Source organism: Phyllostomus hastatus, unplaced genomic scaffold (genome assembly GCF_019186645.2).
Source record: "Phyllostomus hastatus isolate PE091 unplaced genomic scaffold, TTU_PhHast_1.1 phas_contig_1162, whole genome shotgun sequence".
NCBI lineage: Eukaryota > Metazoa > Chordata > Mammalia > Chiroptera > Phyllostomidae > Phyllostomus > Phyllostomus hastatus.
The window spans coordinates 12819610-12845984 of record NW_025333537.1 but is presented as its reverse complement, the minus strand read 5'-3'; the positions used below and the strand labels follow the sequence as shown (position 1 = coordinate 12845984).

The 26375-nt window shown below is 64.1% G+C and overlaps 1 protein-coding gene across 1 annotated transcript in view; it reads left to right on the top strand.

Moving 5' to 3' along the window:
- Nucleotides 1–4908: 4908 nt before the first annotated feature.
- TMEM132D (transmembrane protein 132D) overlaps nt 4909–26375 on the top strand; it is a 111707-nt gene continuing 90240 nt past the window's right edge. Inside the window, exon 1 of the mRNA XM_045841130.1 lies at nt 4909–4987. Coding sequence (XP_045697086.1) covers nt 4909–4987 — 79 coding nt within the window. The remainder of the gene's footprint in view (nt 4988–26375) is intronic.

The window sequence follows — 26375 nt, the reverse complement described above, 5'->3', positions numbered from 1 at the left end:
AGAGAGGCCAAACCATTTTTCCTTGGCCGGCGCTGCCCCCCGCTCGCCACTAGAGGTCGCTGCAGGACCACAGATGCGGCGCCGTTGCGCCAGGCGAGGGTCCCGGCCTGGTGCACTCCCACCCGGGCGCAGGGGAGACCAAGGGGGCGCCGGCTCCAGCGGCTGCGTCCTGACGACCTTCGATGCATTAAGATAATAAAGACAACAACACCGATCCAGCGCCCCACGCTCTCCTGCCTCGGGGCAGCAATGTAAAAACGGGCTTTAACCCGCAGCACCAGGCCGCGCCTCCCTCCCTTCCGCCTCGCGGGGAGCTCGCGGGGCCCCTCCCGGGCTCGTCCTTCCCGGGCGACCTCGCCCCTGAGACCCGTCCAGCTCCACGCACTGGCAACGGGTCCTTCCGAGAACACGGGAGTCTGGCGTTTAAGGGTCGCTCGGAGGAATCTTTCGGAAGGCGTTTGCCGGGATCGTGTGGGGTGGCCTCCCCGCCCCCCCGGGGACCTGCAGGGCTGTGGGTGCACCAGGGGCCCCCGCGGGGAGCCCCACCCAGAGAAGTCCGCGCTGTCGCGGGCGGCCGGCCGTCGCGAAGAAGCCCAGTGTCTGCGCGCGCCCAGCGTCCTCGGTGGGCGTCTAGTACGAGGAGGGAGCAGGGGGGCTCCTCCAGCCCAGAGCGACCCCCAGCCCCGTGGTTCCCACGTTTCCGGGCCCGCAGCACCTGTAAGGGCTGGCGGAGCCACGGCAAACGCCCCCCCTCCCAGCTCCGGCGCCTGCTCCGCGCGCACAGGTGACGGCGACCTCTCTGCGGCTCTTCCCTGCGATGCTGCAGACTCCGCAGCTGCGGCCTCCCGCCCAGCAGCCCCCGGGAGCCCCTCCAGGCAGGCCGGCCTCCCTGCGAGTACCACTCCCCCCCCACACACACACACACTTCACCCCCGTAAACACGTGTGGGGACAGGGCCGGGGGCAGGCTCTTTGGAACCGCTGTGGGCATCGCCGGCCCGGAAACGCATGGCGGGCCCTTCGTCCCGGACACGGGCGCGGGTCACCCCGGCAGCCAGGCCTTGGCGTCCCGGGAACCGCCGACTGGAACAGACTGGGGGGAGGAGCCCCCCTGGGTGCTCAGCTCAGCAGAGTGAGCTGGTCTCCCAGGTGGACTGCGGGTGGGCCCCCGCCAAGGACAGCTCCCTCCTAGGCTTGTGGTCCAGGGCTCTGGCGGAGCCAGGCACGGATGACACCGGCCTCTGGGGCGTCAGGGGACCCCTGTCTCCCTCCTGCCCGTGCTGAGGGCCCCCCCCACCCCCACACACAGCGGCAGGCCCGCCCCCCGCCCCCGCACTGCGAAGTGGTGGCTGTTACTGGTCACAGAGGCAGACGGTCCAAACAGGCATGGCCAGCAGCAGTGGGACCCTCGGTCCAACAGTTTCCAGCCCAGGCCCGGACCCCGCCCCCCTGCTCACCAGCTCCCCCCCCCCACCGCCCTGTTTTCTGCCCTGGGGGGAGCAGGCAGCACTGAGGCTGCGCCGTGGACGCCCAGGAGACGAGGCGGCTGAAGCCAGAATGGAGAGGAGAGCCCAGAAGGGAGGGGGGCGGAGCCGGCTCCACCTGTGCCCTGGGCACCGGCCGCAGGACACCGCTGGCTGCGCCGTGTGGTCCCCGGAGGTCCCCGCGCCAGGCCGGCGATGATGATCACCGGCTTGCCAGCCTCCCTGGCAAGTGTGGCCACGCAGCGGGCCTGTGTCGTGAGCCCAGGGAAGGAGGGACGTGGGGCTGCTGCCTTTGCCAGGTGCGCCCGCCCTCTGCCCGTGCTCCCTGGGTGCCCGGGGACGTCAACAGCTGCCCTGGGAATGGGCTCCTGCGACCCGTCTCCTGACTCCGGTGTCCCAGGGACGCCTGTGTCCGTCTCCTACCCGCGCCCTTGCCGTCCCCACCCTCCCCGGAGTCTCTTGGCTGCGGCCCGGCCCCTCCGCCTCCTGGGGCTGCGTGTCCAGCAGGGGAAGGAAGAGGGTTTCAGCGGGCACCTGGCAGCACCCCTCCCGGCTGCGGGTGCGAAGGCCGGCCGGCTCCTCCCCCCCGGCACCGGCGCCGGCCCGAGTTGGCGGTTCTGGAGGCTGCCACGTGGAACGTCTGTGTTACGGCAAGACGGGGACCCCGACGGCCTGTGGAAAGCCTACCGCACGCAGCACGACCAATTAGCACTATTTAATTACTGACACAATCAGGCTTCCAAATTGATTTATGGCCCTGCAGAAGACACGCAGTTTGGAGGAGAGCAGGTTTCCCACAATCAGTGTGAGAGAGACGGGCGGTGCTCTGGGTGGGAGGCTGTCCCAGGGCGGGGGGCGCCGCTCAGGACCCCCCGGGCAGGCCTCGGCCGCACCCCCACCGGCCACGCCTCCCCCCACTGGTCCTGCAAATTCCGCAGTAACGACCGACCAACCGACCGGATGCTGCAGCTGGAGCCGCCGGCTGGACAGCGGGGAGGGAGGAGCCACACTTCCTTTAGCCCCTGATCAGGCGTCTGGAGCTGCAGCGCCCCCCAGAGGCTCCCACCCCAAACAGCAGCAAAAACTCTCCGGCCAGCTGCGCGCAATGGGGACCCTGGCGAATGTTTCCGGAGCTGCTGGGACCTCCCCGCCGCCTTCCATCCTGGGGACGCGGAGGGAGACCTCTTCGGCGGCGATATTCCTGCCCCCCCAAGGCCTCTGAGGGTTGCAATTCTGGGAAAAACAGATCTCTGTTCGGTTTAGAAAACATGAAGCGATGGTTTTTATAAAGAACAGGGGACATTCATTCCTAGCCGATAAATCTGGAAAGCGTTTTAATAGGAGACTCAGCTTCACAGTAAACGGGCACCCGGGGTTGGCGTTTACTGCCCACGCGGCGCGAAGGGGCCGAGAGGCCGGCGAAGGTGCGCGAGCAGCAGGCCCAGGCTGCCGGGCACGGGCGGGCCGGCGCGGGTGCCCCTCACCGGGACTTGCGGGGGGGCAGGGGCTGGGGGGGGATGGGGGTGGGGGGCATGCGAACCGGAGTGGCTCCGCCCACTCAGCGCTCCGCCTCTCACTCGCCTCCCGAGGGCGCTGGGTGCTCGCTCAGGCCCCAGAGGGGCCGCACCCACCCCGCCATGGCTTCGGTGCCCGGCGGCGATCACCCTGGGGATGGTCGGGGAGGCGCCCGGAGCACAGGCAGACGTTTAAGAAACCGGAGAAACACAAAGACACGCGGACGTTCAGAAAAGCGGACAAGACCGAGCGCGGGGCACCGTCTCGGGCGGAAGCTGGGGGAGAGGCCCCCGCAGGGCAGATGGGGCGTTTCAGGTCCTCCTGGGAGCTGCGCGGGCTGGAACGCTCAGACCTTCGGCGTATATATATATATGTGTGTGCATATATATATAATTTCTTTTGCCGTCACAGGCACGGCGAACGAAGCGCCTCCTCGTCCCGCGGCGGAGAGACGGCCCGTGGGTGCCGCCGGAGGCGGGCGGGCCTCGCTGGGCCGGGTCGTGTTGGCTGGCAACATCCCTCAGATGCGCAGACGCTCCGGCGGGCCCTGCGTTCTGGTCTGACCCGGTTCATCGGGAGCCGCACTCCGAACAGAGACCGCGGGCGGGAACCCGGTGTGCCCAGCCGCGCCCGTGTCTGCGCCCGCGTGCGGGGCCGGCAGGTGCGGACCGGGGGCTCGTCTCCCCTCTTCTCCAAGGCCGCCCTGGCGCCCCCGGGTCCACATGGGCAGTGGGGGGCGACTCGGAATTCCTTCAGGATCGCTGACCAGGGGGTCGTTCCAGGACGGGGTAGGCGGGGCAGCCTGACCCTCAGGGTAGCACGTCAGGGGTCAGAGGTCAGAGGTGCTGCTGCTGATCGCCGGGGGCTGTCCGGTGCAGGAGGAGGGGCCCCAGGGCCGCGATCTTCGGGGTCACTGCCAGGCCGGCGGACTTGCGTGCAGCTTGGGGTTCGAGGGAGAAGGGGAGGCACCTGGCCATCTGGACACCTGTTGGGAGCGCCTCCGAGCTGGCCAGGTGTCCCTCCGCCTCCCAGCCGCCCCTCCCATCCGCGCTCAGCGGGGAGGGTGCCGGGGAGGGAGGGTGCGGGGCCGAGCAGGGGAGGTGGGATTCACTTTGCGGATTGGGGCTCACAGCTGTCACTCCGAAAGGGTGGGGCTTTTTTTTTTCAAAAGGCCAATTTCCAGGCAAAGCCCGGATCCCGCGCGGGGCACTGTGGCGCTCGCCTCCGAGCGGATGCAGTCTCCGCTGAGTGGCGGGTCTTCCTCCTCGCGCCAGCGCTCCGCGTCTCCGCCGCCTGCCGTGAGCCCTGCGCGCCTGGGGCCCGCCTGCCGGGCCGGACTGGGCGGCGCGGGGGGCCGCGGCCGCGAAACTTCGGCGCGGGCGTGCGCGATCCCCGGGGCGAGGCCGGGCAGGATGGGGGCCGTGCGCCGGCGCGCCCCGCGCCGCCCCGCGCGCCCGGTTCCCCGGCCGGGGCCCCCCGCGCCGCCTCCGCCAGCGCCCGGGGCGCCGCAGCCCCGCCGCCCAGCCGCCCGCGCGCGCTAGCCCGCCAGCCCGCGTCCCCGCGCTCCCAGAGCCGCCCTTTTTGGGCCAACTGCGGGCCAGTCCACGCTCGGGTCAACGGGAAGAGACCAGATCCGCGTGGATTAAAGTAAAAATACCCCGGCGGGGGTGAGGGGGGTGGGGTTTGCCTGCGCGCCCGGGACTCGGAAGGGCAACTCCGGAGCGGCGCGGCGGTCGCACCCGGCAGGCCATGGACCGGCAAGAGGGGCGCGCAGGGCCCCGCGGCTGCTGGCGCCCCTAGCCGCGCACTCCCCGGCCGCGGATCCCCTCGCCGGCCTCCAGGGCCTCGGCGACTGTCTTCTTCGCCCAGACGGCGCCGGGGCGCGGAGGACCTGCTTCGCGGTCTCCAGGATGTGCCCGTCCGAGAGGCGGACGCTGTGGCACCGCTGGTCCCCCGTGCTCATCAGCCTGGCCGCCCTGTTTTCCGAAGGTGAGGGGACGCCGCGCTACCTCTGGCCCCGGGACTAACTTTGCCGGGAGTGAGTGCGTGGGAGTGTGTGCGTGACCGGGGGTGGCTGGGACAGAGGGCGTGGGTGTGTGGAGCACGCGTGTGTGCGCGCGTGTGCACGGGCGCGTGCGGCCGCCGAGATCCGCGGCGGCCCCTTTGCGGCAGGTGCCTCCCGGAGGACTCGCCTGGGAGGCCCTCGAGGGGACCGCGGAGGGACAGCGGGGACTTCAGTCCCGTCCACCGAAAGCGTTTCGGTGCGCGGGGCGGGGGGGGCGGGGGGGCCTGCGGAGACCCCGAGAGGGCGGCGGGAGCTGGGCGGGTGGAGCTGGACTTGGGGGTGGGAGTGAAGTGAGCGGGAGGGGCCCTGCGCGTGGCCCGGCCGCCTCCCTGGGCGCTGACCTCCAGGACACGATCGCGGAGCAGCCCCGCGCAGCAGCAGCGGAGCTCCGAGCGAGGAGGCTTCACGGCTGCTGCAAACCGCGCTGCTGGGCGCCTCTGCGCAGGTCCCGGCCTCCGGCCTCCAGCCTCCTGTGGCTGCTTGTCCCCTGCCAGCCAGGTCCCGGCAGGTTGGCCCACCCTGACGCGCCACCTGGGATACCGCAGCAGGGCCCGACCCCACGCTGTGCGGACGGGGTGGCTCCTGCTTTGCCTCCCTGCTCTTCTGCGGAGGTCCCTGTCGGACAGGGGACCGGCAACGCCTTGTCACTGTTCACTGGGACTCTTCCTGGGTTCACGGTCCCCTCCCCTTCCCCCGTGCCTGGAGTGCCTCTTCGCCACAGAGGAATGTTGAAGGAGGAAAGTGGAGATTCTTCCCAGTCCCCCGTGTGCGTGCCCCCAAATTCCCGTGGACAGATGTTCCTGAGGTTTTCTGGACGAGAGTCCTCTCTCGGCAACTTCAAAGCCAGGGACCAGGCACGGAGCCTGTGAATTGCAGGACTTTTCCCTTCTCCCTGCTCCCTCTCCCGGCGGAGTCCGCGGGGCTGCAGGGCCTCGGGCCGGCAGTGGACGCAGACCGCTCACTGATGGGCAGGAAGGGGGGGGCCGCGGACCCTGTGCCGCTGCCTTCCCCAGCGCAGCGGTGACGCCCGGGGTCTCCTGGCTGTGCGTGAGCGGGGTTGACTGGGGAGGGGGCCTCGGTTTACGGTGTGTGCACTCGAGGCACCGAGGGACAGGCCGACGGTCTGACCCGGGCAGTCTCGAGGGTCGAAAACCCCACTGGCCACGGGCAGGGCCGGAGGCGAGCCGTCCCGCTTTCCACGCGGCTCCGTGACGGCAGCGGGCACCTGTGTGTTTGCGCACGAAGGGGCAGAGTCACTTCCTCTCTGGGACCTGGCTGTGGCATGTTCTCAGCCGCGGGCTGACTCCTCTCTCGGACGGAGCGTGGCCAGGGGAGTGGCGTTCCCTGCCCCGGCGGACGTTTTCAGGTGGAGACTCCGACCGTGACCCCCCCAGAAGGGGGCGCCCTGTGGTGTGGGGGTCTACGGGTGGGGCACCACGCCCACGCCCAGCACGGGTCACGTGGTGCGGGTCAAGCTCAGAGAACTTTGCTCAGCGCGGGGGCAGGGGTCGAGGAGTGCGCGCAGGGCTGGGCCCGGGTCGGTCAGCCCCTGGTCACGCACAACTCGCTCAAGCGCCAGAAAACCCGGCACCCCGCGTGCCGTCTGGTCGCGCCCCGTCCCGGCGCCGCAGACAGGGCTCCGAGATGCCCGCTCCCTTCGCTTCTCTCTGCACGGTGTCCGGCCCCCTGTCCGCTCTCAGGCCCTCTGGCCGCCTGGCCGCTCCGTCCGGCCTGACATCAAACACGGAGTGTACGTGGAAGCGTTTTGATCGGAAGCAAATGGACACACACGCACACACGCACCCACACGCAGAATCCCAGGGGCCTGGCGTGTGTGTCTGTTGCTGAAGGAAGGATGGAGATTCTTCCTCTTGCCAAACATTAAATGTCTGCTTCAGCACATTATTATTTTTTTTTTTACCGTATTGCCTTAGTTACTTCCAAATATGAATCTTTGAATGAACAAAAACGCACATTTTCACGCCAGGCTAATGTCCTTGAACCTGACCTGTCCTCAAGGAAGTGGTGGCCACTCGGCAGAGGAGCAAACCTGCCCTGGTGCAGAGCTTTTGAAGAGCAAACAGAAGGAGAGTGCCACGGCTCACGCTGCTGCCCCTCGGGCCCCAGGCAGGAGATGACACGGCACATGGTTTGCCCGGCCGTGCCATCAGGGGGGTCCGCCGCCCCCTTTTCCGGAGAGCCGGACGGCTGGCGCCTCGGGGCGGCACCGGCCTTCGCTGGGAACGTGGGGCGTCTGTGTCACAGTGCGTTCAGTGCACGGCGTCTCGCCCTTCACGGGAGCGGCCGAGAAGAGCTGGAGGAGGAGGCCGGGCTGGGCCGGGGGGCCGGGCGCTGCTGACATGCTCGGCCTGTGGTGCAGGGTTGCCCCTGCCCTGGCACCCGTGTCTCCCAGAGCCGCACACGCTTGCCGGTGTCCCTGAGGAGCGGGTCGGGAGACCTGGGCCCGGGGAGAGCCGCTGCTGGGCTGGCCCCGTGTGGGGAGTGGCCGGAGCAGCGGTTTGCCGGGACACCTTTTGGCCAGGGTCTCCACGGTGACAGCTGCCCTCTGAGGCCAGGGCGGCCTCGGTGGTGGAGCGGCACCTCCTGGGGCCCTGGGCTGGGAGGGGCTCTGCTTCCCGGTGACGCTGACGGCCTGCCAGGCTGCTGGCGGGGGGGAGGGAGACCAGGCAGGGAGCACATGGGGGTAGGGGGGTGTGTGTGTGTGTGAGGGAGAGAGGGAGGGTGAGAGAGGGAGGCTTTATAGCTCACACTTGACCGCTGCCGGCATTCTAGGCCAGAGGATGGGAGGCCATTTAAGTTTCATTTTCTCTGAAAGAGTTAAATAATAAATGACTTTTATAAAATATATGTATGGAAAGGTAGAATTCCAAGTATGAGGGCCTGTTTCATTTAGTTCCCTTTTGAAAGCAAAGAAAAAATGAAAGCCAAAACAGAAACTCCAAAAATGCCTTATTGTACAAATCTATGCTACTCTGTATTTTTATTTCATTTATACATTTGCCCATTTATTCATCTATTCAACCAGTCTTTCTCCATCTATCCATCTTTTGTTCACCAGCCCATCCATCCATCCATCCATGCATGCATGCATCCATCCATCATCCATCATCCATCCATCATCCATCCACCATCCATCCATCCATTATCCATCATCCATCCATCATCCATCATCCACCCATCCATCCATCCATCCACCATCCATCCATCCATCCATCCATCCACTCATCCATCCATCCATCCATCATCCATCCATCCATCATCCATCCACCATCCATCATCCATCCATCCATCATCCATCATCCACCATCCATCCATCCATCCACCATCCATCCATCCATTATCCATCCATCCATTATCCATCCACCATCCATCCATCCACCATCCATCCATCCATCCATTATCCATCCATCCATTATCCATCCACCATCCATCCATCCACCATCCATCCACCATCCATCATCCATCCATCCATCATCCATCCACCATCCATCATCCATCCATCCATCATCCATCATCCATCCATCCATCCACCATCCATCATCCATCCATCCATCATCCATCCATCCATCCATCCATCCGTCTGGTCTCCAGGACGGAAGGGCACATGCCTTCCGTGCACACGGAGCTCTGCAGGGACTCTATCTGGGTGCCGAGGGCACCAGGTCAGGGAGGTGTTCAAGTGTCCTTAGAGCAGGGAGCTTACCGCCAGCCGTTATTCAAGACTGCCAGGTGCCACCGGCCACAGCGCCGTGCTGCTAGGTGGTAAGTCCAGCCCCCACTGTTCCCCGAGAAGCACCCCTTCCTTCCCCGTTCTGGCCTTCTTCTCCTCCTCCCTGTGCTATTTTACAGTAGCTGCCTCTGAGCACCAACACCCTGCTGGCTGCGGTGACCACAGGGGTGAGGACCTCCCAAGTGGGCACGGTCCTCCCCTCGCGGCCCTGGCTGCTGCAGAGGAAGGACAGGGAGGCGTTAACTCCAGCTGTGGGGTGTGGGGGCGAACCAGGCTCGCGGGCCTGTGGCCGAGGGTGTTGGGGGGGGCACCCCTGCTCTCACAGATGGGTGGGGTCCGCCCCGCAGAGGCACGGGCAGCTGCCTGCGGGGAGCAGCAAGGGCTCCGTCCGTGAGCCGGGGAGAGGGCTGAAGACCGTGGGGTGTCGCCGAACCCTCCCCCGCCCGGCAGCACGGTGGTGTGTGTGGTGCTGTCTGTCCCCTCAGCGACCCAGACTGCGGGAAATCGTTCGGTCGATAATAGTAATCGCTCCCTATGGTTTTTTTGAGTAACAATTGCGTGTCAGGTGCCAGGCCGAATGATGGATGGAAACGATTTTCGTGAATTTGCAGATAGACCCGACGGGTAGGTTTTGTTATTAGCCCCGATCTGGACGTGCGGAAAGGGAGGCTTGGGGAAGGTAAATAAGTCGGCCGAGTCCTCGCAGCCCCAGAGCCGGCAGAGTCTGAGCACGGACGCCTCTGGCTCAGGGTGTAACCCTGGGAACTGAGCTGCCCGCCGGGGGAAAACCCCGCGTGGCGACGGGTCGGGGGAGGGGAACTCGTGGACACGCGGAAGGCCGGCACCGGGAAAGGGCGTCATTCTCGCGCCCACGTCCTGCTCACCAGCCCCGAGAAGCAGGGCGTGCACCGCACCACCGCGAGGACCAGGAAATGTGTAGCTGGTGAGAACACTAGGTCTGCCCAGAGGGAAGAGGAACCGTGCTGGTTCACGTAACTGGAATTCTGCGGGCAAATCTAGCATCAGGCAAGGCTCGATCCAGGTGCTCCCAGGATGCCCAAAGGAGCTGGAATCTCTTCCCTTCTCTTTCACCGTCTTGGTTCTGTTCTCAGGCACGGTGTCCCTCCTTTAGGCAAGGGACTTCCTCAGCTCAGAACTATATCTTTTTTGCTGTTCACTCAGTGAAAGTAAAGAGCATTCTCTTCAGAGTTCCACGAAAGTTCTGGACCTGCCTCCTCTGGACCGCAGAGCTCTGTGCGCCTCGGGCAATGGGGGAGCCGCAGGCCCCGGCCAGTGGGTGGAGGCGAGGGCCCAGGAGCCTGGTGTGGGCACTGCCAAAGTCATCCAACAGGAAAACGAGGGGCCGATACAAAACACCACGGAGCACTGTGACCACGCAGCGGCCAGTGGGTGCTGGACAGTCAGTGAAACAGCAGCCCCCACTCCCTGGGTTGCTGTGATGTTGACCCTGAGAGATGCTCAGTCCCACGTCCCCTACGATTTCACCGCAGAGGGAGCTTCCTGCTCCCGCTCTGGTGACAGCCGTCAGGACGGGGCTGTCCCAGCAGCCACCGCTACTCGGATGGGGCGGACGCCCTGTGTTCCGCGCTGCCGCCACCGGACAGAGCCCCCGAAGGGAGCTGCAGCCACGCGCAGCGGGAGCCACGGTGGCGAGCCGGTGTCCGCGTGACCAGCTGTCGGCACGCAGCTGTGCGTTTGATCCACGAGCGTCCGGGACTTTGAAACGCGGAGTCAGGGAAACCTCGGAGAATGCCGTTCAGAGGGAGACAGGACGGGTCCGGTCGCACGACTTACGTTTTCGGGGGAGCAGGGTCAGCCGTGAGAAAGAGGGGGGGCACAGAACTCGCCTCACAGCCACGCAGAAGCAGCCGACAGAAGCAGCCGACAGATGAGTCCCCCCCCGCCCCCGCATGTGTGGTCCCAGGAGCAGGAGCTTTCTGCTCGGTTTTCCTGATTAGTGGGCGCACGCCGGGGGCTGGATTTCCTGCAGCTCGGACAAAGGGGACCTCACAGCGCCTGTGGAGAACCACCATTCAAGACGTTCTGCTCTTGGAGGCGGCCCAGCGGTGACCCCGCGGAAAGGGCCGGGGCGGGCAGGGCGCGCTGGGGCCAGACGCCGCTCTTTCTCCGCCCGGGGCCCCGTTCCGGGAACGGCCTGGGCGGGCAGCGAGGTTTTCGGTGGGAAAAGGACATTGCCGCCACGATCCCGTCACAGTTTAAGCGAGACTCCGGCCTGGAGGCATGAAAGGACGTGTAGGAAATCATGCTGTCACCACACGAACACATCGTCACGGACAGAGAAGGAAGAGGCCTTTTCGCCGCCGCGGCCGCGTGTCCTTTGCACTTGGCCGTCAGACGTCTGGACTTTGATTGACAGGTAGGGTGCACGGGGCCCGCACACCAGGTCCGGTGGCGCCCACGGTGGCGGCCTGTCCATGTTTCGCAATCAGGAGCGTCGCACAGAGTCGAGGATTTCCCTGCTCCCCCTGAGTGGTGGCCAGCAGCGATGCTGGCCCACGGCGGGTGCTGAGCAGCCGCTCTCGCCCCCGAGAGGCGACAACACAGTCTCTCTCTGCCTGCGGCCACCCTGGGTCCCACGGCGCTCCCCCCACCCTCCCACTGCCCCTGGGCCTGAGCCTCTGCGCCTCTCCTGGTGGAAAAGCCGTTGTCCAGCTCGGTTCGCGGGCAGAGAGCAGGCAGGAGATGCAGACGGCGGGGGCGGGGGGAGGGCGGCGTTCCCGGGGTTCCCCGAGCGGGAGGCCCGCCGGCATCGGTGCGCGCTCCTGGGGGCCCAGGTCCCCGTCCGGGCCGGCCCGGCTCTGGGACGTCGAGGTGCTGCTCGCCCTTGGGTGATGCTCTGCTTTTATGTCGCTGATGTTCGGGGCGCAGAGCGCTCGAGTCCAGGACCCACGGGCGGGGGTCCCGCCCGAGGCCCCCGGGGCGGGTGGGCGGAGGCGTCTCACGGGGCCGAGCGCACAGATCCTCCCCTCTGGTGCGTCTCCGCTCTTCAACTTGACCCGGTTTACCATCGCCCGTCCCTTCTCCCCCCGCCCCCCCCGCCCTCTCCCTCCCTCTCCCTCTCTCTCACACACACACACACCTTTGACTTCACAGTAGAAAAGTGCCTCTCACCCCCTAGTGTCTTGGGAGGACCCATTTTGCCCCGGTGCCGAAACCTCCGCTGTCCCCGAAAGCACGAGCAGGCGCTCCTTCACCCCCGGCAGCCTCGCACTCCCGCCCCCCAGGCAGCCCTCGAAGGGGCACATTCACCCAAGGAGAGCCCCTCGTTACTTAAAAAGCGAGTTGAAACAATGGGCGGTACAGCTGCATTGCCTCGGCTGGGTGGCCATCGTAACTGCAGCAACGCCCACCTGAAGAGGGTTTCGGCTACAGAGAACCTGGCGGAGAGGAGAAAGGAAAAGCAGCTCAGGGTGCCCGCACACGCTTCCGTCGTGGGGAGGAGGCCTCGAGGAAGAGGGATACGTCAATGCCGAGATGGAAGGTCTATCACGAGTCAGGAGAGAATTCTGCGAGGGGAGCGGGTTGGAAGTATAGGTTCGGGAGGAAAAGAACAGCGTAACGTTTCTGATTGTTAATGAAGAGCTTTTTGTGGATTGTGTAAATGGATGGTGGTGGGCGGTAAGTCATTCTGTTATTTATAATTCCAAGGATGCATTTAAAAGAGTGATGTAACCATTTGATTTTAAATGTCAAGATTTACAATGTGTGCTGGAAACTTTATCCTTAGCAACTATTGAAACAGATGAAACATATTAGGTGTCAATTTTGAAGTGTGCAAATGGGCATGCAGTGTAAAAAGTTTTCTCTGAGGAGTCACAGAAACAATACTCTGAAAATACCACAGTCTTTTTTTAAAAAAACAAAACTCTTACCTGTGTATCTATGCTTCTTGATTTTTAGAGAGAGAGGAAGGAGGGAGGCAGGGAGGTAGAGAAACATGGGTGTGAGAGAGAAACAGATCAGTGGCTTCCCACAAACACCCGGACTGGGAATCGAACCCACGGCCCAGGTATGTGCCTTGACCGGGAATCGAACCCTCCACCTTTTGGTGCACCGGACAACCCTCCAGCCAGCGGAGACCCCAGCCTGGGAGAAGGACCACTGTGTCTAGAATCGTTCCCAGTCCGGGCTGTGCAGCAGACACCTGTCCAGACTTCCAACCTTCCCGAGTGGAGCCACCCCGCGGACCCAGGAGGGCCGTGTCGCCGGGGGCCAGGCCAGGCGCCCGTGGCCTTGAAAGCCCCACCGAGTGGCTCTGGCGGGAAGTCGAGGCTGAGGACCAGGGCGCAGAGCCGCCAGAGGAAGGCACCTGTCCCTCGGTGAAGAAGAGGAGAAGCAGCGGGTGGGAGCCCTGGCGGCCCTCTGGGGTCGCCCGAGAAGGGCCTTTCGGAGCGTGGGCGTCAGGTCGGTTGAGTCGAACTGGCGCGGGGCGCAAGTCGCCTCTTTCTTGTGCAGTCGGACGCACTTTGACCGCTGCACGGGGTCTCGTAACCCCCCGTCGTGGTCAATATGTAGGACACTCCATCCCCAGTATTTTCTCGTTCCCTCGGCCCTGGGCCTGCCGCCTGTGTCTGTAGTGTGCTTCTTCCAGAATATTCCGTCAGTGGAGTCCTGCAGTACGTAGCCTTCTGAGTTAGGCTTTTCCCCTTGGCTCGACGCATGAGCCGCCGGGTGTGTCAGGGGCTGTTTAGTCTTTTCTTTTTTAAATGGAGCTCAGTGACGTGCGACGGATGGCGTCTCCCAGTCCCGTCGCCAGAGGAAAGACAGCGGAGTCGCTGGTAGTTTGGCTGCCGCGACGGAAGCCACTCAGAAGCCTCCGTGGGCGCGTTTCGGTGGGAGCCCACCTGTTCGTCTCTGTGGGTGGACACGCGGGGAAGAGGTTTCTGGGTCGCGTGGTGAGGGCCGGTTTAATGCAGTTAGAAACCGCCCCGCCGTTTTGGGAAGCGGCTGAGCCCCCCTGGCGTCCGGTGGTGCCCCCGCTGTCCCCGGCCTTGCCGGCCAGCGCTGGTTTCAGGGCGCAGTGCAACTGCAGCCGTTTTGGTGCCTGTGTGACGGTCTCTCCGGTGGCCTTAGGTGTGTGCCCCAATCACTGATGATTCCAGGCGAGAGTTCGGGGCTTCTCTGCCACCTGCCTGTCTCCCCTCGAAAAGTGTCTGCGCCAGTCCGTGGCGATCTGGAAACGGGCAGCTTGTTTTGCTGGTCTCTTGCTCGGTTTGGAGGGTATTTGCACATCTCGTACACAACTCCGCCACCACCGACGTGATCTGGAAATATTTTTTTCTCGTTCTGACCCACGCCACTGCTTTTCCCAGATCTCTGTCAGAGCAGGCTTATTTATTTTGACGAAGTCCACTTTACCTTTTATCATTTACAGAACTGCCTTCCTGTCATCTTCTAGAACCCTTTGCTGAAGGAAGGGTGACGGAGTTTTTCTCCGCCATGTCCTTCTAGCAGGCTGGGTGGCTCGGGGCTCACGCTGGGGCCGGTGGCCCACTCAGGTCACTGTTTGTGTTCTGTGCAGCGCGTGGGGCAGGTGCCGGCCGGTTGCCGGTGGACGCCGGTGGTTCCAGCACGAGTTCCTGCAGCGAGTTGGACTCGTGTTCTCGCCCAGACTGCTGGACGGTGGGTGCCGGGCACCTCCAGGGACCCCCGAGCTACGAGTCTGTTTTCTCAGCGACGCCGCCCTGTCGTGGTGGCCGCTCTTTGTCACGAATCTCGAGATCAGGTACGGCGAACCCTCCAAGCTGGTTCTTTTTCAAAAACGTTTTGGCTATTCTACTGACAGTTCGTCTGGTCTGCAATATCAACGTTAGAACTGGCTTATTGATTTCTAAAAAAAAATAAGACTCTGCTGGGTTTTTATTGGGATCGCATCGCGTTGGCAGGAAGTGCACCTTTGCGAGAAGGGAACCAGCCGCCGCCTGGATGGCAGGGGGCTCTCTGGTCCAGAACAGGCCCCTCTGACGGTTTGTTCGGGCTTGGACTTCTATGGTCACGGGGTGGTCGTTTTCAGCACACAGGCACTGGACACGTGCTCTAGACTCACACCAAAGGGCCCCAGGTTTCGGGTGCAATTGTGAATAGTATCCTCTTTACAATTTGAATGTGCAGCCTCCCCTGCAATCATGTAGAAACACGGTTGATGTTTCTGGGTTGACCTTACCTCTCAAACTCTCAAACGCACTCCTGTGTTCCAGTAGCTGTCTCATTTCTGGCAGAGACCCCTGGGGAGGTTGTACACGGGCGGTCGTGCTGCTGGGAATGCCGTCGTGTTGCCCGCTCTCCAAGCTGCACGCCGCCTCCCCGTCCCCCCTGCACGGCCAGGAGCCCCGAGGGACGCCGAGGGGGCCCCCCTGAGCACACCTCCTTGCCGGCCTCCGGCCCCACACGGCCGACCCCGGGGCCGCGCTGTCCGCCGGATGCTGTTTCCGGAGACACTGAGCGAGGCCTGCTCTCGCCCTCACTGGCCGAGAGTTTTTGCGGCACGTGGATGTGGAACTCCGTCCCATTCTCTCACTGTGCTCACCGCCGCGGTTGCGTGGTTTTTCCGAGTCGTTCTGCGGACGCAGTGGCTTCCGGCGACTTTCAGACGGGGAGTCACCTGTGTCCCCGTGCAGACCGAGCGCCGTCCGGGCGTAACTCTCGCTCTGCAGTGCTGCACTGGACCTTGCTGGTGTTTTGTCAAGGGCTCTGCCGCTGGGCTGGGTTCCGCCGTTTCCTTTCACGTGCTGTCTGTCTCTGTCTGGTTTTGGCGTCAGGGGGTGCCGGCCTCATCCACCCCAGCGTGAAGCATCCTCCCTGTTCTGCTCCCTGGGAGAGACCGTGAATTCCGCGATCACACTTCGTTCGCTCAGTGCTTTAAACTTTCTGATGAAACCTCTCAGTCTGGAGCTAGCCTCCAGAAGCGTTTACATTGCAGATTTTTTTTGTAAAAGATTTTATTTATTTATTTTTAGAGAGGGAAGGGAGGGAGAGAGAGAGAGAGAGAAACATCAATGTGCGGTTGCTGGGGGCCGTGGCCTGCAACCCAGGCATGTGCCCTGACTGGGAATCGAACCTGCGATGCTTTGGTTCGCAGCCCTCACTCAATCCACTGAGCTACGCCAGCCAGGGCCTACATTGCAGATTAAGTTTGCTCGTGTTAGGGCTGTTTTACCCTGAGCGAGGTTCGGCAGCGTGTGACTTCCGGTGGATTGCTTCGCTCTGTCTGACGTGCCGACGGTGTGGAGAGCACCTCCGTGAGGTTCGTTGGCCTTTTCGTGGCCGCGTGGTCTGCGGTGCCGTCCCCTGCGGTTGTTTCACGCCTGCGCTGGGCGGCGGGCCCCTCCTGTCTCCGGTTCCTCGGCCCACCTGCCTGAGGAGCTGTATGCAGCTTCAGAGAACTGGCTTCCCGTGCTCATGCATCGTCCTCTGCCGTTCTACTGGTTCCACTTGCAGTGGTTTCGGCTCCATCTTCCCCTCTTTGGTGCCTTCACGTGGAGGCTCGGGGCATTTTCCGAGACGTTTCTTCTCTCCCAGTATGAGCATTTGACGCTGCACACCTTCCCGCAAACCCTGTCCGAGCTCCGGCCCCGGCCTCCCACCCCCGGTTACTTTCCCTGCAACTCTCTCTTTGACCCGAGTGCTCCTCCGGCGTCTGTAGTCCGCTACTGAGATATGGGAGGATTTTCCCGACACCTTTCTGGTCCGGATTTCCAGCTGAGCTCTGTTCGCTCGGAGAACACACCTTGTGGGATTTGAACTCTGAGTTTACATCATTGAGCGCCTCTTTATGTTCCAGAACATGGTCCGTCTTGCGAAACGCTCCCGAGGTTTTGAGAAGGGCGTTGTGTCGCCCCCGGGTCTGGGAGCCCCGGAGACGTCGGTGAGAGCGCCCGGCGGGCAGGGCCGTCCGGGTTCTGTGTTCCCACCGGGTTCCTCTGTCTCTCCTCTCTTCCCCTGCGTGCTCCTTCCCCGCCGCGGCAGGAAGCGGCGGCCCCCAGGTGGCAGGACACACCCTGGAGTCGTGGGTGCTTCTGTTTCTTCCTTCAGCTCTGAGACGTTCTGTCCTGTGCACTTTGCAGTTCTCCTGTCGGCTGCACACGCACGGAGAACTCGTTCTTTTGCATTCCAGGCATATAGTCTGTCTTGTTTTCCATTTTATTATTGGCTATTTGCCATCTCCCTTGTATTTTTATTGAGCTATAACTGACACATGACAGTGTGGCAGTTTCGGGTGGACGACATCATGACCCGACCCTCCTGTGTGCGCGGCGAAGTGGTCGCAGTGAGCTGGCATCGTCCCCTCACGGGGTCACGGAGCTCCTTCTCTCTTGTGACAGGGACTTTCAGCAGCTGCTCTAAGGAGACTCGGCTTTGGGGGGTGGGCACGCAGGGCAGTCCTCAGACGACGTAGCGTCGAAACGCGCACTTGAAACCTGGGCGATCCTGCCCACCGAGACCACCCCGATGAGTCTAATTCACGCAGGCAGCGCCGAGCTGTTAACTATGGACACCGTGCCGTGGGTGACACCCCCCCCCACGTTCACGTGGCTTTTTCTGTGGTGTCGGTGCGTCCCCCCCCTTTTATATCCCGCCAGCCACGGTCTCTCCACGTCCAGTGCGTGTCCGGTGGGCACACGCGACCGGCTTTGCTTTACACCCGCACCAGCGTTCTGTGTTTCTAGTCGGCGCGTGGAGGCGATCCGCCCGGCATGTGGTTTCGTGCGCGGCTCGGCTAAGATGCTCCCTCCTCCCGGTTGCGGGCTGTTTGTTCTCTGTGGCCCTCACGCCCCCCTCTCCGTGTGGTTCCCAGCTAGTGGAATGCTGTTTATAGTTGTATTTTACCTCCACCGTTGGGCCATTGTTTACACCGCGGAGGAGGCGCTGCAGTGGCCGCCCCAGGGCCCACAGGAATTAATCACAGTCTAATTTCCAGCAGGGCCGCCCTGTCAAGGGCCCCCGGAAGAACCGCCCCGCAGCGCGTTCCGACGCTTTAATAAAAACTCCTTTTTTATTAACATCGTTTATTTCACGTTCACACGTGCTATAAACCCACACCATATTGTTATTATTTTTGCTTTGCACAGTCAATTGTGTCCCACTTAGAGCCCAGGAAAATAAGAGACGAATGCGTTTTACATCTGCCCACATTTCAGTCACTCGCGTCCCTGTGCGTGCCTGGGTTTCTGCTGGGGACACACCCTTCCTGCTCCGGCCCCCCCGCCCCCACGCCCCGCATGCCTGCTCTCAGGGGTCTGGCGGCAGTGCCTTGGCAGATGACCCTCCCCCTCCCCCAGGCTGAAGGGACTCGGGGGAGACGGGGTTCCCAGCCGCCAGTGTCTGTCCAGTCTTGTGGGGCTGCTGATAAGAAGGACACACGGATGCCGGAGAGACCACCCCAGCTGCCGTGCGAGGGGACAGGAGCCCTGGCCTCTCTCCCTGTCCCCACTCTCCCGCCAGTGGCTTTCATTCGCCCAGCCCACCTGGCCCTGGCAGACCTGGGGCCCCAGGCAGGGCACCTGCAGGGGCTGGCCCGCCCACACAGCAGGGCCGAGCAGGAGTGTCGAAAACTGCTCCACAGGGCGGCACCCGGCCGTCTCCGGTGACCCCTGCCACCGTGTCCACAGAGCTGATCTCATCACCGGCTGCGGTGCGGTGGGCGACGCGCCCACTGAGTGCTTCCCGGATGCCATGCAGAGAGGCCCGGCCGGGGAGGGGTGGGGAGCCTGGGCTGCGAGACCAGCTGGTGTGGGCGGGGGGCTCTCAGTGTGGGGGCCACGGGGCCGGCGAGGGGGTGCTCGGAGGGGCCTGGGTGCGGCGACTTTGAAAGTGAGAGCCGCCCCCGGGCCAGCCGTCGGTGTTCCGGAAACCGGGCTCTGTGCCCCGAGCAGCAGGACCACCTCACGCGAATAGGTTTCCAGAAATTTCCGGGAGCGAACATCAGGGTTACAGACTGTTTCACTGCCCTTCCCCTGTGTCAGACCAGGTAGGAGCTGGCCGAGCGCACCCCTGGCGCCAGACACAGGTGCTGTCACCACGTCCCCTCCCCCGAGGGCTGGAGCATCAGGCCCTGGTCCGCTTCCAGTAATGGCGAGGCAGACCCATGACTTGTGGCGACAACCTCGGAAGAGGTCACGTCACATTTCATGGGGATTCCTAGCAGTGGGACGACACCGCTTGGGGCCAAGGGGACAGTAACAAGGCCAGCTCAGACGCAGAGAGAAGGCACGGCATGCAGGATGGGTTATTTGAGGCTTGATCCAGCCATGCCTGAAGCCGTGGCTTTATCCTAGAGCCACTCAGTTCCACAAGCCCATGAAGTCTCTTCTTTCCCTTACAGTGGATTGACTTTGGTTTGTGTTGCTGGCTGTGGAAACAGTCCTGAAATACTTGTGAAAAGCGTAGTGACAGCCATGAGAAGTGACAGCCACCGCAGTCCCCAGCCATTGCTGCCACTGCCCCTCAAACAGGCCTCCGTGCAGAGGGCCGATGCCGCGGTGGAAGTAGTGGTGTGTTCGCTCTTCCCTCGGACTCGGCTGGCGTCAAGAGTTCCTCGAGTCCTCGTTCTCGCTGGCGGGGTTTAGTGACAAGGAGGAGGGCCTCTCCCTGGAGTGTCCCTGGACCCCCTGACTCCCTTCCCGCTCCTTCCGCAGCGGAGATTCACGCAGACCCCAGGGGACCCCGCGTCTGGTGATTTGCTCACGGTCTCCCTCATTTGCCTTGTTTCCGGGGCGACGCAGTGCGCCCTTGGAGACCTGCATCTCAGGTGAGCGCTCGGAGTGCCGCGCGGCACCTGCGGCGAGCACGCCGCGACCAGCAGCCGCGTCTCAGGCCTCTTGGAAGGAGTCCCCGCGTTTCAGCGGCGCCCAGGAGAACGCGGCCCAGGGTGCTCTCCGAGCTCTTGTAAATAATGAGGGAGTGAGTGGGCGGATGACATGCTTAACGCTGATTAAACTGGAAATCTCCAGCCTGGATTAACGGCGAGGCAGCTGGCAGGTCAGCGTGGCCCGTGTGGACACACTGGGACTGATCAATGGGATGCTGGTGCTTCCTAATTGCATTGTCAACATCTTCAAATCGGGGGGGTGAACGAGCGCTTGGAGTCCCCTGTCTGCCGAGACGTGGGGGCTCCGGCGGGGCCGGCTTCCCCACGGGCCCTCCTCCTCCTCCTCCTCCTCCTCCGCGGGGCTCCCCCACCCCCAGGTGAGCCCCGCCACCCCCGCCCGCCTCCCTCCCCCGACCCTGCCCGCCTGCCTGGGTTCGGCCTCTGTCCCGCCCCCGCGCTGCAGCCCAGGCCACTGGGCAGCCACGCCCATCCTCCCGGCTGTGCCTGCCAGACGCCCCACCTTTAACACCGGTCTTAACGTCAGCCCTGCGTGCGCCTCGCCGGGACGGCGCCGGCTTCCTCACGGGTTGAGTCTCTTGTTGCTGCATTTAAAGGAAGGAGACAGGCCCTGGCTGGTGTGGCTCGGTGGATTGGGTGCCGGCCTGCGAACCAAAGGGTCGCCGGTTCGATTCCCACTCGGGGCACATGCCTGGGTTGCAGGCCAGGTCCCCAGTGGGGGGGGGTGTGAGAGGAGACCACACGTTGATGATAGATAAATAAATAAATAAATAAGAGAAGGAGGCGGATGAACAGGGGTGAAAGCGGAAATGCCCACACAGAGCACCCACGTTCTGGCGTGCACCCTACATTTACGTTTAATGCCCTAAAGCTTCTAGCACGAGCGCGTGCACAGGTGTGCACACACATAATGACCCTCTGCGCCCTGACACGTGAGGGCTTCGTGACAAGGGGCTCCTCACCAGAGCCCAGTGGTGCCTGGGCCCTGGTCTCCAGCCTCCAGCCTCCACAACGGGTGAGAAACAGTTACACCGTGTAGGAGCCACGCCCCCGCTACTTTGCTACAGCAGCGCAGACGGGTGAGGCTGGGGCGGGAGGCTCTGTGGGGCCACCTGGGGCCACCTGGGGCCACCTGGGGTCACGGCTCTCCGGGGCCCAGCGAGCGCCCTCAGCGGATTTGGGGGATCCTGGTGGCCAAAGCCTCGACAGGCCAGCCTTCCTGGGAAGGGTCCGGGTCTCTGGGGACCGCACAGCCCCTGTCACGGCGACTCAGCTCTGTCCTCCTGGCGCGAGAGCAGCCGGACGGCGTGTGGACAGAGTCTCCTGGCCTCCGCGCCAGCGAACTTCACTCATTCCCGCCCTCGGACACCGGAACTTCTCGTGCTCTCCGCACGCCACGGGAGGGTCTTCCTTTGGTTCCTTCGGAGCCACTTAAACACGTGGAGGCCACGTCCGCTCTGTGGGCTGCTTGAAGGCAGGTGGCGGCCTGGGTCTGACCCCGCCGGGGGCCGGGGGCAGGGGGCAGGGCCGGAGCAGGCGAGGAGCGGGCGGCAGAGACAGCTCCCGTGGGTGAGTCTGTGAGGAGTGGGCGGGGGGCTAAAAACAGAGGGGTCCAGTCAGCATCCAAAACATTCACCACCTTAGCTCTCGGTTCGGCGGCATCACGATCCTGCTGTGAACTGCACGAAATTCGCCCTGGGAAAGAGCCCGTGTTCTCCCTCCCGCAAACACCAAAACCCAGCGCGCGCGACGGCTGCCAGGAGTCTGGACTCCGGGGGATGGGACTCCGCAGGGTTCATCTGCCTCTGCGCCCTCTCCGTGCCCGTGCGGGAGGGAGGGGACCTCAGACCTGCTGGGGCCGGGGCCGCAGGAGCGGGGTCCGCGCTGCTTCCCCGCGAGACGGCACTCGAATTCTGCCGCCGAAACTTCCTGCCGCTTCTGACGACCCGGCTCCCGCCGTCTGTCTCTTTCGAGAGCGGCGCCCGCAGCAGCGGCGGCGGGCTGGGTCTGCGGTCACGGCCTTCGTTTCTGCCGCCACTGCAGGGGCAGCAGCGCAGCGGAGCGGCCGTCTGGGCTGCCCCTCCCCGTGGCGCGCGCGCGCGCGGGGTGGGGGCAGGGGGGGCCCTCTCCTTCTGCCAACCCCAGGCAGAGCAAGGCGCCTCCTCCAGGCCCCTCTCCGCCCCACCTCCGGCGAGGCGCCGAGGAGCCGAAGGAAGGAAGACGATGCAGGGCCTTCGCCGCCTGCCCGGGGTGCGGTGGATTAAAGGAAACAAAGTGTCCGTGGGAGCCCTGCAGCCCGCAGAGCGGCTCCGCCCAGACCATCGCGGCAAAGGGATTTCTCGGCGGCGTCCGGACCCGCCCCTTCTGGTCGGGACTGAGCTGTCACACAGTGGTCACCGGGACTCACTCGGGGGCTTTCAACGAGACAGGAATAGTTTCCGTTTTCGTTGGAGAGCTGCCTACCCAGCTCTTTGTGGACGCAGCTACGCTCGCCACAGTGGGATCACGCCTTCTGATTTTCACAAAGAGGCCCCGCGCCTCTCTTCATCTGCGCCGTGTGAAGTTCAGACTCTGTGATTTCCAAGTTCACGTTCAGCTCCAGCTTCTCCAAGTCGCGCACAAAGCGCGCCTTTTACCGGCGGCTCGGTTGACATGGTAGAGATTGCTTCGCCCAGCCAAGCGCGAGCAGTCAACATCCTGTTCGGCGTTGAACCCAGACACTGGTGTTTGAGGTCACACCTCGCAGACACACAAGTGTGCGAGGGGGGATCACGGCCTTCGCTCTGAGAACGGAGCGGGTTTGCTTCCCAGGGTCCTGGTGTGTGTCCTCTTCCTCGGGCGGCGGGGTGTGTGTGTGTGTGTGTGTGTGTGTCAGTTAGACCTTTAAAGCTTTCGGAGGGGGAGGAGGGCAAGTTCTGCAGTTACTCTGCTGTCAGATAAGAAGTGCTTTGGGCCCTGGCTGGGGTGGCTCAGTGGACTGAGTGCTGCTGGCCTGTGAACCAGAGGGTCCCCGGTTCGATTCCCAGTCAGGGCACAGGCCTGGGTTGCAGGCCAGGTCCCCAGTAGGGGGCGCATCAGAGGGGCAACCACACGTTGATGTTTCTCTCCCTCTCTTTCTCCCTCCCTTCCCCTCTGTCTCTCTAAAAGAATGTGGTTTTGAACAGCACGTGCTGGGGGACAGAGCTTCCCAGCGGAGCGGGCTGTCCAGCCCGGACGGCCAGGGGGTGGTGTGATCAGCGTTCTCGTCTGGGGGGGCTGGACCTGCTTCCTTCTCCCGCCTCTGGTGCACGCCGGATCAGGAGCCCCTGCGCGCCTGCCGTTTCCTGCGGAGAGCCCCTCCGGCCGCAGAGGGGGGTCCGGCCCTCACCGGCTCCGCTCCCTCTCTCCCTCCCGACTTGCAGGGGATCCGACCCCGTCGCTGTGACTGGTGGGGGACGCCCCGGCGTCCCTGGGCTGGAAGGGATCGGGGGCTGGCTTTGGATGACTGTTGTTGGGAGGCCCCTGGCGGGAGGCGTCCAGGGGCCCCAAAGAATGTGCTGGCTTCAGGGGCCTCTGCCCGTGAGTCCAGCCTGGAAACAGAGGGAGGCGGGTCGCTGGGGATGCGGACCCACAGGTGTGTGGGCAGAGCGGCTGCGTTTTCCGCTCATCCCCGGGGGCCCCTCCAGCTCCTGGCCTGTCGGGGCTGGCAAGGCAGAGGCCACACCAGAGTCAGGGGGGCCGGGCTCAGGGACTGCTGGGGGCAGAGCTGCTGGGGAGAGCACGCTGGGAGGAGCAGCTGGTCCCAGCCTCGGACGCCTGCCCGAGGGCAGCCCCGCGTGCTCTGGACACACCTGCCCGGGCTTCCCTTGAACCACCTGGGGTGCAGCTGGCACCTGCTGCAGGGGTGCGGGGCTGGGGGGGCGGCAGGGGGTGGGCCAGCCCAGGAGCTCTGCTCCCCCACATCCTGCATGGGCGGGGCTCTCCCGGAACAGGGCTGACGAAGGAGTCTTCGTGCCTGTGGATCTTCCGGAAGCTTCCGCCGGGGGCGGTCAGATGGCTTTTCCCCGTGGGCGCAGGGTTTGCTGACAGGAGTCCAAACAGGAACCTATCATCAGAAGCAAACGCAGGCTTCTCAAACCTCTCCAAATCCATTGTCCTGAGATACAATAAGACGCCCTGGTTTTAAGCGTGTAGTGAGTGACGTTTGGACAAGCATGTGCAGCACCCCCGACACCACCCTCTGCCCGGGCGCCCCCACCCCACCGCCGTTTATCACTGTCTCCCAGTGTGGCCTTGAGCACAGGTTTTCAGCCCTGGATGTGCTGGCTGGACCCGCGGCCTCGTGGGGAGACAGCCCCGCCCCTGCCCCCGCCCCCCAGCCACAGGTCGGCGGGGGGAGCCCCTCTCCCCGCACGTGTGCAGCGGGAGACCCCTGCAGAGCCCCGCCGGCGGCGGCCGTGGGCGTGGGCTCCGAGCCCGTGTTGGTTACCAGGTCCCTGCAGCACACAACCCCCGGCTGGCGGTGACTCAGCGCGGGGTAGCCAGCCGCCGTTTCCCGGCTCCCAGAGGACGGGGTTCAGGGCGGGCCCCCCGGGGACGGCCCATCTGGGCTCCTCTTGGCTGCTGGGGTCTCGGCTGGGGGCCTTGAAGCCCGGCCGGGCTGGCCTTACGGGGGCTCCGTCCCGAGCCGGCGAGTCGGCTCTGGTTCCTGTCCCTCCGGGCCGCTCGGCGGGACTGCCGGTGTCTCTGGCCAGGTGGTGCTGGTGTCCCCCAGGGAGAGGCCCCTGGAGAGGACAAGGGGGGGAGAGCAGTGTCCCCCTGTGTGACCTCCGGTGGTGGAGTCACCCCCCATGAGCTGCCCCTCAGAAGCCAACAGCGGTCCCAGCCAGCACAGGGGGCGACCTTGGGTCGCTGGGCCCCCACCTCAAGGGGGTGAGCGATCCAGGAACTCGCAGACGCAGCTCAGACCCACCGCAGCCCCGAACACGCATGGCCAGCAGAGTGGACTCTGCCGATGGACACATCCCCAGAGTGCTGTCCCCAGGGCAGGACAGAAAACGCGGTTCCGCTGCCTTCCTCCACCGCCCCACCCCTGACACAGTCAGATGCCACCCCTGGTACTTCGTGCCGGGGACCCAGGAGACCCTTCGTCTTCCGAGGGGAGGGTCAGCGGTCTCACACTGGTCCTGACCTTTGTGAGTTCTCGTCTTCTGTCGGCGCTCAGGACACCAGCGTTTCGCTGCAGGTTCACAGGCCAGGCTCACCGCCGTCTGCTTTAGAGAACGCCACGAAACAGTGACAGCACAGCCTCCACAGTCCTGGAGAGACGTCACGATGGGTGAGACGAGGAATCTTCACCTCACAGAAGGGCGGACAAGCAGGTCCCCTCCCACCCTGGACTCCGCGCTTCCCCGTGAAACGCCACCTGCCCCCTCCCCCGCCTGCGCTCCCCCTGGGGAGGCGGCGTGCCCGGTGCGTCCCTGGGGAGGGGCGCAGCTTTGCACCTGGGCGCCCGCTGGCTTCTGGCCCCTGTGCGGGCCCCTCCACGGTGGTGCACATTCAACCCCCTGCTGTAGGGCCCACAGCGCCCCCGCCAGCCCGGCCCCTCAGGAACCGCCCCCTTGTGGACCCGGCTTCCAAGACAGGCTTTGCGGCCTGTCACTCACACCCCAGCTCAGGCTAAAACGGACGTGGCTTTCAAACGTGGGACCCGGCCCGTGTTTGTCTGATGGCTGGCTGCCTGGCTTCCTGTTCCAAGGCCAAGCTCCTCCCCGACTTCCGAGGTCTCGGTCACCTGAGTGAGTGGGCGAGTAGCCTCGCTGCCCACTGCTGCCTGTGCTGGGTCCCTCGGGTGCTGGGCCGTGGCTCTGGGTCAGCCAGCCCCCCCTTCCCATCAGGATGTGAGGCGTGTCCGGGCGCGTTCCATGCTGTCTGCTTGGTGACTCAGCGGCCCTGACTTTATCTTTCTTCTTCTTCTTCTTTTTTTTTTTTACTAAGTCATCTTGCTGTATCTGAAAGCCTCCAGCCCTTGGCCCGGGCTGTGCCACCTTCCACGGGGGTTTTGTGTGATCACAACGGGACAGCCACGTGCCACGCTGCGCACATGGCTGGGCAGGAGCTTTCGCACCACAGCCCCAGTCCCTGCTTCTCCCTGGGTCCCCTCCCGACGAAATTCAAATAAACGGTTCTCTGGCATGAAAGGCCCCTGTTAGACTTACTTCTAAATTCGTCTAAGGGTGTCCGCGGGTCGCCCCCAGGACGTGGCGGGGGAAGGCGTGGCTGGTCGGCCTCTGCGGCGGCCGCCGAGAACCCGCTGCCCCTGTCGGAAATGGAGGTGCGGCCAGGACGGGGAGGAGGGAGCCCAGGCTCGGGGGTGGGGGGAGGCTGCGCCCCACAGGGACGCCGGCGCTGCGAGCGGCAGATGGGGAGCCGGTGGCTCCCGGCTGCTTCGGGCAGAGTCTGTTCGCCACAAAACCACCAGACACCGAGACCCCCTCACGTCCCAGGCAGGGAGGGACACGCCACGTCGGCTACTGAACTCGGAATGCCCGCCCGACTGGGGGCCTGGCATGTGGGGACGAAAGCACCCGGTTGGTGGCTTCCTGAGCCGTTGAAAACCAGCCAGGGCAGCTGCCCCTGGTGGAGTCACAGCCGTGCCCGAGTGTCACTGTCCCAAAGGTGACGTGTTCTGTAAAGCGAAACACCTTCAGGAGTA